Raw genomic sequence first — 16,312 nt, forward strand, 5'->3', positions numbered from 1 at the left:
CTACAGTATTTTTATACAATACAAAGAATTGTAAAGATACATATTAACAGAATAAAGCCTCTTTTTTTCTTTTTTTTTTTCTTTTTTTTTTTTTTTTTTCCCTTTTAAATCTAAAAACAACCCCCAAAATAACAATAATCATTGCAGGACAGACGCAAAGTACTCTGACTGTTCATATCACATCAGTGCATTACTTCACCTCCTTGACTTGGGAGTATTTCAATAGCATTTAGTTCTCCTCCACGTCCTCTTTTGCACCTGAGATTTCTTTCTGGATCCCAAAAGTTTGGTTGTAGAACGAGCTCGTTGAACGTGATGTAACCTTCTTGACACTACCGAGTACCAGCATACAGGATTTTTATTTTTTTTTTGTTTCTTTCTTTCCCCCAAAATTGGATTTTTTTTTTTTTTTTTCCTGCTTCGTTTTCCTTCACAGGCAACAGCTACTTCCCCCTGGTTCCCTTTTTGTTTTTGATCAAGGAAGTCTGTATTCACATTACAACAGAAATAGCACCAGTAACTGCGTAGGAAAAAGCAGATACCAAGAGAGCCACTAAGAAAGTTTAGAAGTGACACCATTGAGGGCATGGTACTGGTTTGGGAGGTTGGCACAGTTTTGTCAAAAAAAAAAAACAAACAAACCAAAACAAACCACCAAACCAAACCCACAAAAAAAAAAAAAAAAAAAAAGGAAAACAGACACACACTGACAAAATTTTAAAAAAAGGAAAAAACCCTTAAAAAAATCAGTAAAAAAATCAGTTTGTCACAAGTGTCAAGGTGCAGTTTGCTGGGGGTGCTGGGTCTCCTCAGGTGGCATCATCAACAGTGGTCAAAGAGTGGCAGCATCCTCTGAGGGCCAGTTCTTCTCCTGATGATGCTGAAACAAATTCCTAGGGGATGGCTGTCAAAATATATAGGACACTCGGTTCTTAATTTAATTTTTTTTTTTTTTTAATTGTATCATCTCCTAGGCCAGCTCCTAATTAAATGAATTGCAGGGGATTATTTGTGCAAAATCTTCAAAAAAAAAAAAAAAAAAAGAAGAAAAATTAAAAAAAAAAAAAAATTTGCTTTCTACAGTGTACTGCACCTCATGAATAAGACGTCTACGGAATGAAGTTCATCTCTTCAAGTACTTTGTACAAAGATAACACAGACACAGTCTCAAAAGGGTCTGAGATTTGCAAGTATCCTTATAACCTCAGCACTTCTGCAATAAAGCAATTGCTCTCGACGATTCAGCCTGCCCAAAGCGATTACAATTTCAGTTCGTGAAAATCATCAGCAACATCAAAGTTCTAGCATTTGCATGATAAATCAGGTGAATTAAAGTAGATTAGTAGACACAAAGCAAACTATTTCACAGAGGCTGCAGTGCAAGTTCATTTAAGCTAGACAGAGAAATCATGCTACACAAACGAATTTAATGCTTTGATAATTTTTTCTTTTTTTTTTTCTTTTTTTTTTTTTTTTTTTTCCCCTTGCAAACCCCATGAAAGCAGCTGAGGATCACCATAAGTCACTTCCATAAATTACTCTGAAGTATCTCTCCTTAAAGGAATTTTAAAGCTCGTTAATTTCTGCCCAAAGAGCTGGCTTAGCAGGTTGTTCTGGGACTCAGCGGTGCGGTAGCTGCCTGACCCGGTCGCTTTGGGTCCCCTGTGCAAGGAGCCCCTGGGAGCGGGTCCCTTGGCCAACACTTGGTGGAGGCTTTTCCCCAGAATGGCTTTCCTGCGTTTCACATCCCCATTGGTGGGTCGGAACTCCCCTTTTTTTTGGTTGTAAGTGTCCAGGACCATCTTCTTCAGCTGGGTGCCCGTCCTGGCCCTGGGTACCAGCTTGTTGCAGTGTGGTTCCCTCCTGCCAGGGGACAGGGCCGAGGCTTCAGCCTTGCTCCAACCACCACGTTTCAGCTGCCCGGGGCTCTCGCTCCTCCCCGGGCAGGAGATCCTGGCTTTTTTCTTTTTCCCGTCTCCCTCCAGGTTCTCCCGAGAGCCGGAGCTGCTCCGGTGGTTCAAGGATTTGTGCTCTTTCCTCCTCTTGGGGTGAAGCTTGCCGCTGGCTTTGCTGGGCTCCAGGTGGCCGTGCCTCACGGGGTTGCTGGCCACCTCGCCTCTGGGCTGGTGGCCCGTGGACTTGCTTGGGTTGTCACCTTGGTCCTTGGCGTTGGTGCCGCTGTCCTTAGCCTCAGGCACGGCTTTGTCCCTCCCGGGGACAAGCTGGTGACCCTCCTCAGTGCTGCCTGCACCAGGAGCTGCCTCGCTGCTGGGCTGGCTACCCAAGGTCTTCTTCTGCATGGCCAACTCTTTGGCAGCCCTGTTCAGCGAGGGTGATGCTGGCTTCTCCTTCAGGGGGTGCTGGGCACCTTCTGGAGACGCAGCCTTAGGGGCACCCTCCCAAGAAGAGGCATCGCCGGCACCGGGGTTGCCCCACCCGTGGGTCTCCTTGCCTTGTGGAACCTCTGCCTCGGGGGCAGAAAGCTCTGAGACCTTCTTAGCAAGCTGGAGAAATGGGATCCCATCCACGGCTGCACTGGGATTTCCCAGGACGCCCGCCACGTGCTCCTCTTTTCTTCGGTCGGCGTATCGCCGGTTCTCCGTCTGGTGTGGGGGAGAGAGGTGTTGGTCTGTGGCCTGGTTACAAGCCAGCCCAGCAAGGCCGACAGCAAACTCAGGAGAGTCCAAGAAAGAAAGTGGTTTCCCATCAAAGTCTCCTTTCTCCAGCTCCTCCACGGATAGGGCAGCGACACGGCTGAGCTCCGGGCTGCTCGCCACAGCCGGTGGCAGAGGTGGGGAGAGGCAGGGCGGTGGGGGCAGGCTCTCCAGCTGGGATTTCTCCATCTCTGCCAGGAGGTCGGAGAAGTCCCCCACCAGGTCTTCTGTTTTCAGGGAGGGCTGGGGTGCTCCTGAGTCAGCGGGTGTCACAGGGAAGGAGTCGGTGGGATCCCGCAGGCTGGGGCTTGCAGACTCCACCAGCTGCAGGTCACTGGTGTGGTGATGGACTGGTGAGCTGTGTGGGAGTGCGCTGCCACGGTGAGAAACCTTCCTCTTCTTGCTCGGTGGCATGGCCTCCTGCAGAGAGCCAGCCTCTTTCACCTTCTCCCTGCCCTCCCTGGAGGCAGCACCCGGCCTCATGACCCCCCTGAATTTGAAAGTCTTGTTGCTTCCCGCCAAGTGCTTCTCCATGTGCCGGTCATACTGCTCTTTCTTGGAGAAGGTGTAGTTGCACATGCTGCAGATGAAGGACTTCTTGATGACGTGCATGACGTCTGCGCAGAGCTCGCAGGCATACAGGGTGGTGTGCTTGATCTCCTGCTCCTCCACTATCCCGTGCTCCTGGCTGAGGTGGGTCCGCAGCTCTTTGGTCTCCTGGTAGAACATGGGACACTTGTGGCACAGGTAAATCTTCTGCAAACTGTGGACGACCAAGTGCCGCTGGAGCTTGAAGGGCTTGGGAAACTGCTTGCCACAGTGATGACAGTCCCTGGAAGGATCCTTGCAGTCCGGGTGCATGGGGACAGATTTGGGGGGGCCTTCGTTTTTTGCCGCGTGCTCTGGAGACGGGCTGGCAGACGCCTTGGAGGAGCTGGGTGGGGGTGGCTTCGCCCTGACGCTGCTTTCCGAGGGGTCTTTGACGGCCTTGGCCTCCTGCTCCAGGGACAGCTCCTTGGGGCTCTTGCTCTCTCTGCCAACCCCGTGCCTGCTGCCGGGGTCAGCGTTCCGGGAGGACCTGCCGGGCTTCCGACACATGATGGTGTTGAGGAAGTGGGTGACAGCAGCGTTGTCCTCAGCAAAGCAGGGGGCCAGGCCCATCACCGACTTCTGGGCTTGGCCCTTGCGAGCGAACTGGGTGGCGTGTTCCCGGAGGTGCTCGTTGTACATCCAGACGTCAGAGATCTCCTTCAGGCACATCCCGCAGGCCCACAGCCCGGCTTTGTTTTTGGCGTGCTTCTCCTTCAGGTGGTCCCTCAGCTGCTCCCGGGAGCTGAATTTGCGCTGGACACACATGTAGCAGGTAGGAGGAGGGGAAGGGTTGTGGGAGAGCTTGTGGAAGTCCAGCTCCCCCAGCGTCAGGAACCACTGGAAGCAGACTTTGCATTTGTACTGCTTGTCTTTGGACTTGATGGTCACCTCGCCGCGGTTTTTCCCCGATTTCCCATCTTCTGGCTTGCTCCTCTGCTTGCTGTGCTGGCCAGGCTTTGGCTTGAAATCTTCAGCGTCGTCCTCCCCCTGGTCAGGAAGATCTCCACAAGGGCTGAAGAAGCACACGTCTCTCATTTTCAGCTTGGCATTCAGCATCTCGATGTCGATGGTGTGAAACTGAGGAGAGCCCGAGTCCTCGTTAGCTGTGCCATCGTAGGGCTCCTCCACCAGGTCGGGGGGCTCCGAGCTCACTCCTCTGAGAGACTGCTCATCCTCAAGGCCCACCAGAGGCTCAAACATGTCCTCGGCAGAGAGGCTTTCACCTTCCTTCTCCAGACTCCCCCAGAGGTTCAAGCTGGGGACGTTGTCCACTTGGCTGTTTTGGCACAAGAAGGTCAGCATGTTGTCTTCCAGGTCAATGTCCTCCTTCCCCGGGTCGATCTTCTCGCAGTCCAACCTCTGCGCAACGCTTTCGGATCCGCCGGGAGCAGCGGCACCTCCACTCTTCACCTGGCTGCTCTGACACATGTTCAGCATCAAGGCGTCATCGACAGAGATGGTTTCGTACTCACGAGGGTCCTCCCTGGTGACACAGAAAGAGCTGCTCTCCCTGAGGTCAGAAGCCAACCGGATCTTGAAGAGGTCGATGGCCCCTGCTGGCCTGCGGGTGACCTCAGGGGTGGGCTTGGGTTTCTTGCTACGTTTCCCATACACCCGGGTGCATTTCCTCCGGACAGACTGGTCATCCCGGGGAAAAAGCTGGGAGAAGGTGGAGTCATCATCAAACAAGCTCTGGAGGTCCGAGACAGCCGCGCTCTCCCCGCCCGGGGACAGGTCTGATGTCTCCCAGTGCTTTGCTTCCACGGAAGGGCTGGTCCCCAGCGTGGCTTCTGGAGCACCTGCCCCAGGAGTGTTTTGTGTGGTTTCCCATGTGTCCAGCAGCAGACCTTCAGCAGGAGCCATGGGACTCTGCAGAGCATCACTGCAGTCCTCAGCACCCTTGCCTGCTGCAGGACCGTCTGCTGTCTCAGCATCCATCTCCTCTGCACTGCCAGCATCACCGTGCTGCTCTTTGCCTACCTTGCCCAGTCCCTTCTCCACTTGCCTCACTAACCCACACACCCATTTCTTGCAGGCCTGTAGGTCACCCACTCCCTCTGGATCTTCCACCTCCCCAGGACAGGTGACCGTGCCCGTTTCTGACTCCTTGCTGACCATGTCCTTTGATGACACCATCCTGTCACCCAGGTCCTCTGCAAGCTCGGCTGCACAAGGGGACTGTTCAGCTTTTTGAGGCTGCTGAGATGAGCTGGACCTATTTTGCTCCTCTGTGGAGATGCAGCCACCGGGTTCATGCAAACCCTCCACGACCCTGGGCAAACTGGAGCCAAGGACAGCAGAGGGAGGACCTGCCTTCTTCTCCAGCTCACACAGATCATCAGGCTCATTTCTGCCAAAAAACCCCTTTGCTTTCCTTCGTCTCACTTTCCTGTTCAGCTTTTTCTCAGAACTGCTGGTCACTTCTCCAGGATCTTTGCTTTGGCTCCTTCTGCCCTTTTCTCCCTTCCTGGCTTGACACCCCGAGTCCACCTTCCCAGCCAGCACCTCATCTGCTCCCCTCATCTCCAAGTGTGGTCCCTTTGCCTTCACCTCCTCATGCAGAACATGCGTGTGGTGCAGCTCCTGGGACATCTCGAAGGAGATGATGCTGAGGTCGCTGAGGACTCTGCTGACCACTTCTTGCATATGTGCACTGGGTTCTTTCTCCAGACCTGGCAATATTTTCTTGGGGACGTGGTCAGCAGTGGTGGTGGGTGTCTGTGAGCTGCAGGTTTTGCCTTTAACTGAAGTCTTCGGGCTCCTCCTGGGCACCTTTTGGGCTGCTTTCAATGTCCTGTCTGCAGAAAGCAAAGCAGACACGGTGGTCTTGCTGGGCTGTGGTCCACCACCATTCTTCACCTGGTGCTTGACAGCTTTGTGCCTGGTCAGGCCAGGCTTGGACCGGAAAGTGGCTGAACAAATGTCACAGGTCACCAGGAGCCCATTTGGCTTCTTTTCTTTGGGAAGTTCACTTTGGGAAGGGTTCAGAGTAGGGGTAGGTGTGTTGTCCTCTCCTTGGCCAATACTGTTTAACACACAGGTCCCAGTTTCTCCAGCTCCGTGGCTTTTGGCTTTCTCCCCTTTTAAACTCTTTCCTCTGCTCTCTGTGGGTTTGGAAAGACCAAGTCTCACCTCTGCTGCCTCTGAAAACTTGTGGATATTTAATTCAGCAGGACCAAGATCTCCAATCCTTGAAAGACCTCTGCTGACAGCAACTGGCTGAACAGCACAACCATTGCATGGAGCCTCTGGTTCACCTTGAGGTTTATTTCCTCCACCACAGCAGCTTTCAGAATCATCCTCTTCACTCAGCTTTGCCTCTCCTTCTCTGACTGGCAGAAGATCTGGTGTGGGCTGGGTTGGGGACTCTTGGGTTTTAGGAGAAATGGAGTTCATGACCATATCTGTGACAGTGCACATTTGGGTTTCTTGAAAACGAGAACTTGGCAGCACAGCACTGCTACAATTGGGTGTCTCTTTCCCAACACCCTTTTGGTTGAAGGGTGCTGAGCAGGGAAGGGAGCAGTCCCTCTCATGTGGTTTCTGGGGACCTTCCATCTCCAAGGCTGAGCCCACCAGCAGAGCACAGGGTCTTGCCCTTCCTTCTCTTTCAGGTGGCCTGGAGCTACCCAAAGCACCATCAGGGAGGTGACTGTGGCCATCCTTGACCTCCTCCATTGGCATGGCCCTGCAGTGATGTAGAGAAGGAGGAAAGGTGGGTGCCCTTTTCCATGTCCCTTGCTCTCCTGGGCTCATGGTGGGATGCTGGATGTTGGCCTCGGGAGGACACCTCTTTGTCATGAATGAACTTGATGAGTTTAGCAGAGATGTGCCACATTTCTTCTCATCAGAAAGCTGAGCACCAAAGCTGGGGACCTCTCCTCCTTCTGCCCCACCGCTCTGCGGGAGTTTGGGGTGAGGAAAGTTGGTCACCAAGAGCAAGCTGGCTGGAGAGTCTCCTGTGGAATGACAGCCATTGAGGGACTTCTTGCCATTTCCTTCTCTGGGAAACTTTGCACTGACTGCTCCAGCTTTCACCTCCAGCACCAAGTGGTTGTCCTGCTGGAGGTCCTCTTCAGAGGGTCTGGTGGGACTGGGAGGAGCAGAGCGGAGGGGTTGTACCTCCCTGCCCACCAGGCTCCTTTCCATCCTCTCTGCTGCTGCTGCACTGCCCGGGGTTTCTTTCTCCAGCAAACTCCTGCTTAACTGAGCTTGCTCGGGGGTTTTAAATGCCAAGGTCACTTTGTTTTCCTCTCCCTCCTGCTCCTCCCCGGGCTGCTCAGCTTTCTTTCTTTGCCCCGGCGGTGGGGTCACCGCTGGGTTTCGGGGTGGTGAGAGGTCACCGCGCTCTCGGGAAACACCATCTGTGCTGATATTGATGTCACTCCCCTCTGCCTGCTCATTTCCTAAGTGCTGCAGCTCCCTTACAGCATTTTGCAGCCCTGGCTTGGCCAACGAGGACTCTTTGGCACGGGAAGAGCCCGTCCCACCGAGGGACTCCATCTGCTCACAGCCACCGGAGAAAAGCCCAACCGGGGCAGGAATATTTTCCATGTTCCCTTCAACAGGGACATTCCCCTCCCCCTGGGCAGGGCAGTGTGTCTGATTCTCCCCTTCCAAGGCACCACTGCTCTCCTCTTTCTGCTCCAGCTGGCCACGGGTGGTGGCAGAGGGGTGGTTGGGAGGAAGGAGCAGGGGGAAGCAGGGCATCAGCAGCTCCTCCTCGTTGCTTTTCACCGTTCTGGCGACGAAGAGCTGGAGCTGCTGCAGGGGGTTGGCAGCTGTGTCCTGGGGTGTCTGTGTCTCCTGGGAGCTGCAGGTGCTCTCCTTGGGCAGACTCAGCATGTCTAACAGCAGCACTTTTTGCTTGCTGGCTTTGTCACCAGGTCCAGGGGCTGGGGATGTGGTGGAGCTTTTCCTCTCCTCTGTTTCTTCCATCACCACAGCCTCACCACCATCCCCTCTGAAGTCCACGGGGCTTTTGCCCATTTGGGGCAATTCGGGTTTGCTTGAGGGTCTTTCTGCTGCATCTGGGACCTCCTTGATGTCACGTGGTGAAAAGGGGAGATCCAGGGCTGGGGTGGAACCTTGTTGAAAGCCCAGTTCAGGTTTATGATTTGGAAGGTGGGTATCAAACTTCTGCAGCTCTGCAGCATCAGCAAAGCTTTCATCTGCTTTCCCTGGCACAGGGAAGCTCTCGGCACCACGCTGGGATGGCGAGGGATCCTTGGTGGCTTCAGCTGCCTCCAGGCTCTCGGAGAACACGGAGTCAGTGACAGCAAGAGGGTTCTTTGTCAAGGGGTCTGTGTAGACAGGAGCCTCTGCTTGGTCTGGTGTGTGTGACCCAGGCAGACTTTTGGAAGTAGATCCATTTTCCATCTTTCCAGGGTCACCATCCTCAGCAGCCACAGCTCCCCGGAGCTGCTCACTGCTGTCTTTGGAGCAGAAATGGTCCATGGCATGTGGGGCTGGTGTGGACATCCCTGACTCCAGTGAGTCCAGCTCCACGGGGCAGGGCCAGGGCTCCCGGGGTCTCTTGTAGTCCCCATGGCTGCTCGCCACGGATGGCTTCTTGCCCTCTGACCTCTCCCTGATGCAGAGGTTGGAGCTCCCCAGCTCCTCTGCCAAAAACAGCCCTTTCTCCTGGGCTGCCTCTTGCTCCACGGGCAGTGGTGGGAATGGCTCAGGTCCTTGCAGATTGGCCACCACGTGTTGCTCAGGTTTCTGGAGGCCAACGGGTGCCTCGTTATCCAGCTTGCTGGTCTGGAGTTGACTTTCCAGCTCCGTCACCAATCTCTTGATCTCCAGCTCATCGTCTGATATGTTGTTCATAAAAGTCACATTATAATCTGTTATCCTGTCGGGCAGTGGCAGGGAGAGCTGGCTGCTGGGGACAGGTCCTTCCTCGGGGAATTTCTTGGTCAGTGGCTTCTCCACTGGGAGGTTGTGGAACTGAGTCATGTTTTCTGGCAGCATGGGAGCCACCTCCTCCATGAGGGACCAGTCTTTCTCCTGCATGAACGGGGGATAGGGCTGCTCAAAGGCCAGTGGCTTGCTCTGGGGATTGCTGGAGCAGGCAAAGGTTGTCACATAACCATCCTTGCTGGCAGAAACGCTCTCATACAGGGGTGGATCAAACTCAGTGACAGGAAGCTCTCCAAATATTGAAGAGGAATCGAAGCTGAGTGGGGAGGAGACCTTGCCCTGTGCTGTTTCTGTGATGTATGGGGAAATGCTGGCATGCTTCTGCTCAAAGGTGCTGGTGTTGAGGTCATCCCTGCATAAGTACACATCATCCATGGGTGAGGAGCCCAAGGAGGGGGGCTTGGGGAAGAGGTTGTCATCGTAGTGACCGGAAAGGCCTTTGGGATCAAAGAATGTGTTGTCACTGCTGCCATATGGCTCGGGTGCCTTGGCAGTGAGCAGCACCCCCACTGCATCCCCCCCGTACGGGGCAACAGGCACGGGATAGTCCTTCCGACCCTCACACAGCCCGGGGGGCTTCAAGGATTTGATGCCCACTTCTGGGTAGGTGGCACTCCCATGGCCAGGACTGGCTTCATCACCACTGTGGGATGGAGCCATCAGCTCTTCCGATTGGTACTTCCCCCCCTGGCTCAGGAAAGGGCCAAACTGATGCCTCTGGTTGATAGCAGTCAGGTCGGGGGAGTCCTGAGCCTCCAGGGTGGGTTCTCCTGCCTCAGCTCTGTGCTTTGCTGCTCCTTTGGGCTCTTCTGTCCCCTCCTTACAGGACACCCTGACAGGGCTCCTGCCTGAGGTGGCCAAGCTGGCCAGCTGCCTTTCCTGGGGCTGCCCTAACAGCTCCTCCTTCCCACAGTCCATCCCAGAAAGTTCTGGCTGAGTACTCAGATGTGTCCTGGAGCCTGCTACCAAAGCTTTGGCTGAGCCAAACCTCCTGCTCCCCCTGGAAAAGTCCTCTTTGCTCTTCTTTGGGCTCTTGTCCTCGGGAAGGCTGAGCGGAGCCCTCGGTGCACGTGTCAGGCTGCCTGAGCTCCTCCTCCTCCGTGAGCCTCCCTTCTCACTGCCCGAGCCAGTCCCACCAGTATGGGCTGGGCTGGTGACCATCTCACCAGCCATGCTACCACTGTGGCTGCTGCCAGCAGAGGACTGGCTGCTCCGTCTGCGGACTCTGGCAACACAATCCTCTTTCTCAGCATCCTCCTGGCTCTGGACCCCCCGGTGCTCCCCTGCCTCCTTTTTCTGACCGTCCCTTTTCCGGCTGTAGCTCCAGGATGGGTCTTTCTCTTTGGCTTTCTCACTTCTTCCTGGGTGTTTCTTGCTGAAGCTGCCCTTGGTCCTCCCGATGAATCCCGTGCCCCGTTTCTTCCGTCCCCGGAGCTTGCTGCACTCTGCCCCATCATCATCTGAGTCAGACAGGTAGTCATATTCCTGAAACCTGCCCTCCCTGGGGGCTGGCACCAGCCTCTCGGTGTCCTGGGTGAGCTGGGCCTGCTTGCTGCTCTTCACCTGCAGTTTGTGGAGCTTGTTCTTCTGCTGCACGATCTTGTGAATGAGCTCCTTGCTCCACGTCCCGCTTCGAGGTTTCCTCTTCTTCGCATCCTTCATGGAGAACCAGGATGGCTTGGAGCTCTTGGTGGTGACACCCGACCCCGCCTCGCTATTTGCTGGAGGCTCCTGGCTGAGTTTCCTGGGATTATTTTGGCTGGAGGTGGTGTTGGAGGAGGCGGTGGTCGGGGAGACGCTGTTCTTCCTGCCTGCCCGCAGCCTGGCCGTCCTCTCCCCTCCTGCTAGCCCTGGATCGGGCTCCTGGGCTGCCAACCTCCGTGCTGCCCTCCCCTTATGCAGGTGCTGCTTTTCTGCCCCTCTCTTCATCTGCTCCCCACCCAGGTGGCCATCTTCATAAAAACAGCTGGCCTTGGGCTGGCCTCCTGCCTTCTCCTCCCCTGCCGCCTGCTTGGATTTGGTCTCCGAGGCCAGGACTTCCTTGGCCTTGTGGGACATCCCGCCGCTGGCCGCCTTCACGCCCGTCAGCTCCTCATCAGCAAACACATCTATGAAGCTGCTGTCGATCTCTGGGTTATCTGACTGGTACCCCAGCCCATTGAGGGCTTCAGTGATCAGGCTGTCCAGCTTGGCATCGTCGATGTCCAGGTCCGAGGCGGTGAGTGGCAGGGAGCCAGCGGCGAGGCCGTGGAAGAGGCCGCCCTTCAGAGCATCCTCCTTGCCCTCGCTTTTGCTCTCCCCATCCAGCAAGAGGTCATCGCTCTTGTTCAACGCCAACAGATGCGCTTGGGGGTCTGGAGACAGCCCCAGGCTGGAGGGCTTGGTGAGGGGCTCTGGGGGCAGAGCTTTCCGCCCCTCGGCTGCCCGAGGAGCATCCTTGCCCTCTGCCAGGGGAGAGGGGTGGGAGGAGCAGAACTGGCGGTGCTGCAGGAAGGAGGAGAGGTTGCTGTAGTTCTGGTCACACTGTTTGCAGGTCAGGAGAACGTCCAGCTGGTCCAGGCTGGCACTGCTGAGAGAACTGGCCAGCAAGTGGTGGGAGGAGTACGGAGGTGGAGGCTGCTCCCCATCCAGCCCATCCGAGCATCCTTTGGCCATCTCCACGCTGGGTTTGTGGAAGGGGCTGGCTGGGGAGCATTTCAGGAGGTTGTCATCTTTCAGGGCATCAGGGGGGAAGTGGAAGGACTTGATGGAGTCCGAGGGGTGGTAATGAAGCGAGCTGGAGCTCAAGACGTTGGAAGAGTGGAAGGTTTTGCTGCCGTCCTTGGGATGGCAGGGGTGCTGGAAGAAGGGAGAAGGGGTGAGTGCTGCAGACATCTGGCTGTCTTCGAAGTTGGGGTTGAGGGGGCTGCTGGACATGGGGGAGAGCGAGGAGCAGGTGCTGCCACAGGGGGGGTTGGGGACAGGGGATGGCAGCGGGGACTCACAAGGCGAGGCAACCACCAAGGCCGAGGGTGGCAGGACCAGCGCTGAGGCTGACGAGCTCCTGGAGGAGGGAGGAGGAGCCGCTTGACTCATGCTGTAGAAGAGGGCTTTGCTTCTTGCATCGCAGGTGGGGGACCCCGGCTCCTTCCCGTTTTCGAAGGAGAAAGCACCCGTGGAGCTGGGGTCTCCTCTTTGGACCCCGAGGCTCTCTCCCAGCAGGAGCTTTTTGCTGTGGTACCCTGGGGAATTACTCACGGGGGGTCCTTTCTGACCTTTCCCACTCCCCTGCCACTCTGAGGTGCCCAGGGGGAAGGGGAGCTTCTGGCTGGTGATTTGTCTCGACAGCTCCAGCCGGTTTGGAGCGGGCATGGGAGGAGCGAGGTGGATTTGCTGCCAAGGCATCCTGGCGTTTTTCTGCCTGTGCTGCCTCTGCTCGGGGCCAGGCTGGCACTCGAATGAGAACTGATTTCCAACGGGGTTTGAATAAGGTGCTGAATTCTGGTCCGTGGGTGAAAACACCTTGGTGGCACCTTCCCAAGCTTGCAGCAGCCTGGGGTGGGTGGGGATGCTCGTCTCGAAAGGCACGGATCCGGCGCTGGCGCTGCCGGCGGGGGAGCCGCAATAGGCTTTGCTCTGAAAGTGCACTTCGGAGAGGGAGTTTGGTGGCACGGTCCTTCTCAGAGGGCTGCTCTGGACCAGCAGCCGTGTGCTGGGGACACTGGGGACACCGTCCTTCGCTGAGGCTTGCCTCTGACCGGCCACCGGCTTGGGCAGACCAGGCGAGTGTAAACTAGAGGGAAAAACAGCTTGGTTTTCTTGGAAAGTGCTTGGGTTTTGGTCGATAGCACCAGACGACGACGACGACGACGAGAGAGCACCGTGGGGGTCGGCGGGATGCTCGCTCCTCCCTTTGCAGCACGGCAGGGAGCCGTGGTGCTGGGCCGGTACCGGCACCGGGTGCAGGAATGGTGGCGGTGGGGCCGGAATGGTGGCGTAGAGCCTGCCCTGGGGGGACACGTTCTCGTAGGAACCACCGCTCGGTGTCTCCTCTTGCCACTCCCGGGAGGCCGAGTGGAAGGAGAAGGAGCCGTGAATCAGCTGCCCGGTGCCGAGTCCCCCGTCCAGGTACTCCTGGCTCCCCGCCTCGCCGCCGTAGGGCTCCTTCCCCGAGTCCTGCAGCAGCTGGAAGGGGTATTGGCACGGCAAAGCCCCCAGCCCGTGGCCACCGGCTTTGCCCCCCTCCAGAAAAGAGCCGGATTTCTGCACCGGGATCCCGTAGGTAGCACCCGCAAAGCTCTTCTCCGGGGACGGCCAAGAGTCGGTCCCGTTCCCCTGAAACTCCAAATAATGTAGCTGCCCATTGGTTCCGGGGCTCTTGAGGGGGAGGCCGGGGGCGGGGGGCTGCCCTTTGGGGCCGTGGGGAGGGGCTGGGGGCTGTGAGGTATAGTTGGCGGAGGTGCGGCCGGCGTCGGGGAAGCAGCACCCCAAGCCCAGGTCCGGTTGCCGGAGGTCGGCTTGGCGCTGGGGGACGCCGGGCTGGTGGAAGCGGTAGCTGCCGTCCGCGGGGCCCTGGTTGTGGTTCTCCTCCGGCTTCTTCGGGGGGGTGACCTTCTGCTGGGGGTAGGCGATGCCGATGGTGGGGTTGGGCCGGGTACCGGCGATGCTGAGGCGGTAGAGCTGGTGCTGAGTCCGCTCGCCCTTCCCCCCGCGCCGGCTGCGCTCCCGGGCTCGGCCCTTGCCCGGAGGGGAGGAGGGGGGGCTGCCCTTCACCTCCCCCCAGGAGCTGTCGTTGACGAATTTGGGTTTGAGCTGGAGGGATTTGAAGTCGATCTTCCCGGCTTGCTGGGGCCGGATGATGGCTTCCCGCTGGCTGTGGGGCTCCTTGTCCTTGGGGACGGGGAAGGGGGCCGGGGTCTCCCCGGACAGCCCCTTCCCATCCTTCTCCCCACGGCCTTCCAAGCCAAAGGCTTTGTCGGGGTCTTTGGGGCCGGGCTCGGTATCACCGATGGTGTAAACATGCTGGGTCTCTCCAGTCATGATACCAAGGAGGGGGGGGAAAGCTCAGAAAACCCCCTTTTCCCGTCCTGCTGCGAGCTGCCGCGCACCCCCTGTCACCACGGGCATGGTCCTTGGCTGGGGGGCTCTGGGGTGGCAAGAGGGGCAGTAGCTGCCCGGGGCCAGGGGGATGCGGGGTCCCAAATGTCCCCAGGGCTCTTCTGCATCCTTTCACACCTGGAGAAGAGACGAAGAGATCAAAAAAGAGTGGGGTGACCATCGGCCGTGGAAGGGGGCAAGGGAGAGACTGTGCCCCTTTCCTTGGCGTTGCAAAGGGAGGGAGATGGAGGAAGGGGCAGCACAACCCCCACCCCGGGCAGCCCCAGGGGTGAAACCCTCCAGCCTGGGGCTCTTCAAAGGATGCTCCGAGCATTTCACCTTTGGCACAAGCTGCTGAGGAAGCACTTTTTTTTTTTTTTTTTTTTTTTTTTTTAAATCTTTTTTAATTTTTTTTCCCCTCCTCGGGAAGCTATTTCTGGGCACTACTTAGCAACCTAAGCAGAAAAAGATGACAGAAGAGCTCCACCTACGGATTAGTGGGAAGGGCTGGCGGGCCAGGCTGGGAGAGGACTTTCTGTCCCCGTGTCCTCATTGTCCCCATGTCCTCATTGTCCCCAAGTCTTGGTCTCTGGAGCCAGAGGGACAATGAGGCTTTGCTCCACATCAGGTACCCCCAGTGCACCCCTTGGACCTCACTGCCCCTCCACCAAACCCCCCGAGCAAGGACTGGAGCTGCTGCAGCCTCTGCCTCGACTTCTACACCACCCCCAAACTGCAATTTTAGACACTCATTTTAGACATTTAAAGCATAGAAAAGGAGCCTCGAATTTACCAGCTGGTTCTACCATCCAGGCCTTCAGCACAAGTCAAGCTGAGGTACCCTCAGGACAGCAGCTCCAGGTGAAGGTTATATTCAAAATCAGAGTAAAACCCTGGTTTTAAGCATCTCATTTAAAGCCTGTTGGAAACAGAAAGGTTTCTGTTTTTCCCTTTCCTCCCTAAAAACACCTCTTTACTCCCTGCTCCAGGGAGCAAATGCAAGATACTGCTGGGAGCTCTGACCTGGCTGTAAATAAGTGTGAAATTCAGCCTATTAGCCTTCACCTGGCTGTAATTCCTACAGCCTCCCAGCACCAACTTGGGGTCCACCCCTCATCATCCCTGCAAGCTGAGCAGAAAAGGAGAATTTCTGCAAGGAAAGGGGAGCAACTTCCATCTCTCCAGGGTCTCTGCACTTCTCATCTGATGCTTTTGCACATGCACAGTGGTGGTGGGAGCACCCAGCACTCTGCTACAGCACATGGGCATTACTAAAATTACCCTGAATGCACTGAGATAGCAGATTCCTTCCTCCAAGCAGCTCAAAGGGGTCCCCTCTCTAATTCCAGCTGCTGAGCCTGAATTCCTCCACCATTTCACCCCCTGCTCAGTGAAATGAACCCGGGGAGGAGAGGCTGAAGCCCACGGTGCTCACCCCCCACGTGCCAGCTGAAGCTCCCACGCAGCCCTTTGGCAGGCCAGGGTTTTGCTGGCACAACAATGTGCCACTTGTGCCCCTTCCAGCCACAACTGCAGAGCCTGCTTGCTGCTGCTTCAATTTGCAGAGGCTCCTTGCCAAGATAAAATACCCAAGGCCGGCGCTCACTACATTATCACAGCCCTGCTCTTTCAGCCACATAAAGGAGCCCTTTTAAATGTTTTTGTCTGGTTGGTTGATTTTTTTTGTGTGTGTGTGTATTTTTATTTTTTTTTTTTTAAGGCTCATTTGTGTAGCTACAGGATTTGCAGGGTGAGGGTTGGGGTTTGCTGGTGCATCAGTGCTGAGAGTCAGGAGAAATAAAACGAGCACAGCGCTCCCTGCACCAGCTGAGGGGTGGAGGGAAGGAAAGAAGGGCACACAGGGAAGTCCTGCTGATGAAACATTGGGTCATTTGGGTTGGAAAAGACCTTTAAGACCATCGAGTCCAAATGTGGCTCAGGGACTGGCGTGGGAGTGGATGGAAAGAACAAAAATCAAGATGCCTGTGGGTGGTGGCATCAAATGCCCTTCAGTGGGGGAGGGAGATGGGCAGGGGGCAGGTTGCCCCAGAAGCTGTGGCTGCCCC

The 16,312-nt window shown here is 56.2% G+C and overlaps 1 protein-coding gene and 1 long non-coding RNA gene across 2 annotated transcripts in view; both read right to left on the reverse strand.

Annotated features, from left to right (window-relative positions):
• Positions 1–738: 738 nt before the first annotated feature.
• On the reverse strand, positions 739–15,026 carry ZNF469 (zinc finger protein 469). The gene has a single exon (XM_071756535.1). It carries the CDS (start codon positions 14,187–14,189, stop codon positions 1,536–1,538), a length of 12,654 nt encoding a protein of 4,217 aa, XP_071612636.1. The 5' UTR covers positions 14,190–15,026; the 3' UTR covers positions 739–1,535.
• Positions 15,027–16,217: 1,191 nt separating this feature from the next.
• Positions 16,218–16,312, reverse strand: part of LOC139801977 (uncharacterized) — a 70,660-nt gene continuing 70,565 nt past the window's right edge. The window contains exon 3 of the long non-coding RNA XR_011728441.1: positions 16,218–16,312. This exon is cut by the window's right edge and continues 650 nt beyond it. This is a non-coding gene — a long non-coding RNA (uncharacterized lncRNA).

Source organism: Heliangelus exortis, chromosome 13, assembly GCF_036169615.1.
Source record: "Heliangelus exortis chromosome 13, bHelExo1.hap1, whole genome shotgun sequence".
NCBI lineage: Eukaryota > Metazoa > Chordata > Aves > Apodiformes > Trochilidae > Heliangelus > Heliangelus exortis.

What these genes read in the sequence shown, in the direction of transcription:
- ZNF469 (XM_071756535.1), bottom strand. Translation starts at nt 14,189, where the DNA reads ATGACTGGAGAGACCCAGCATGTTTACACCATCGGTGATACCGAGCCC.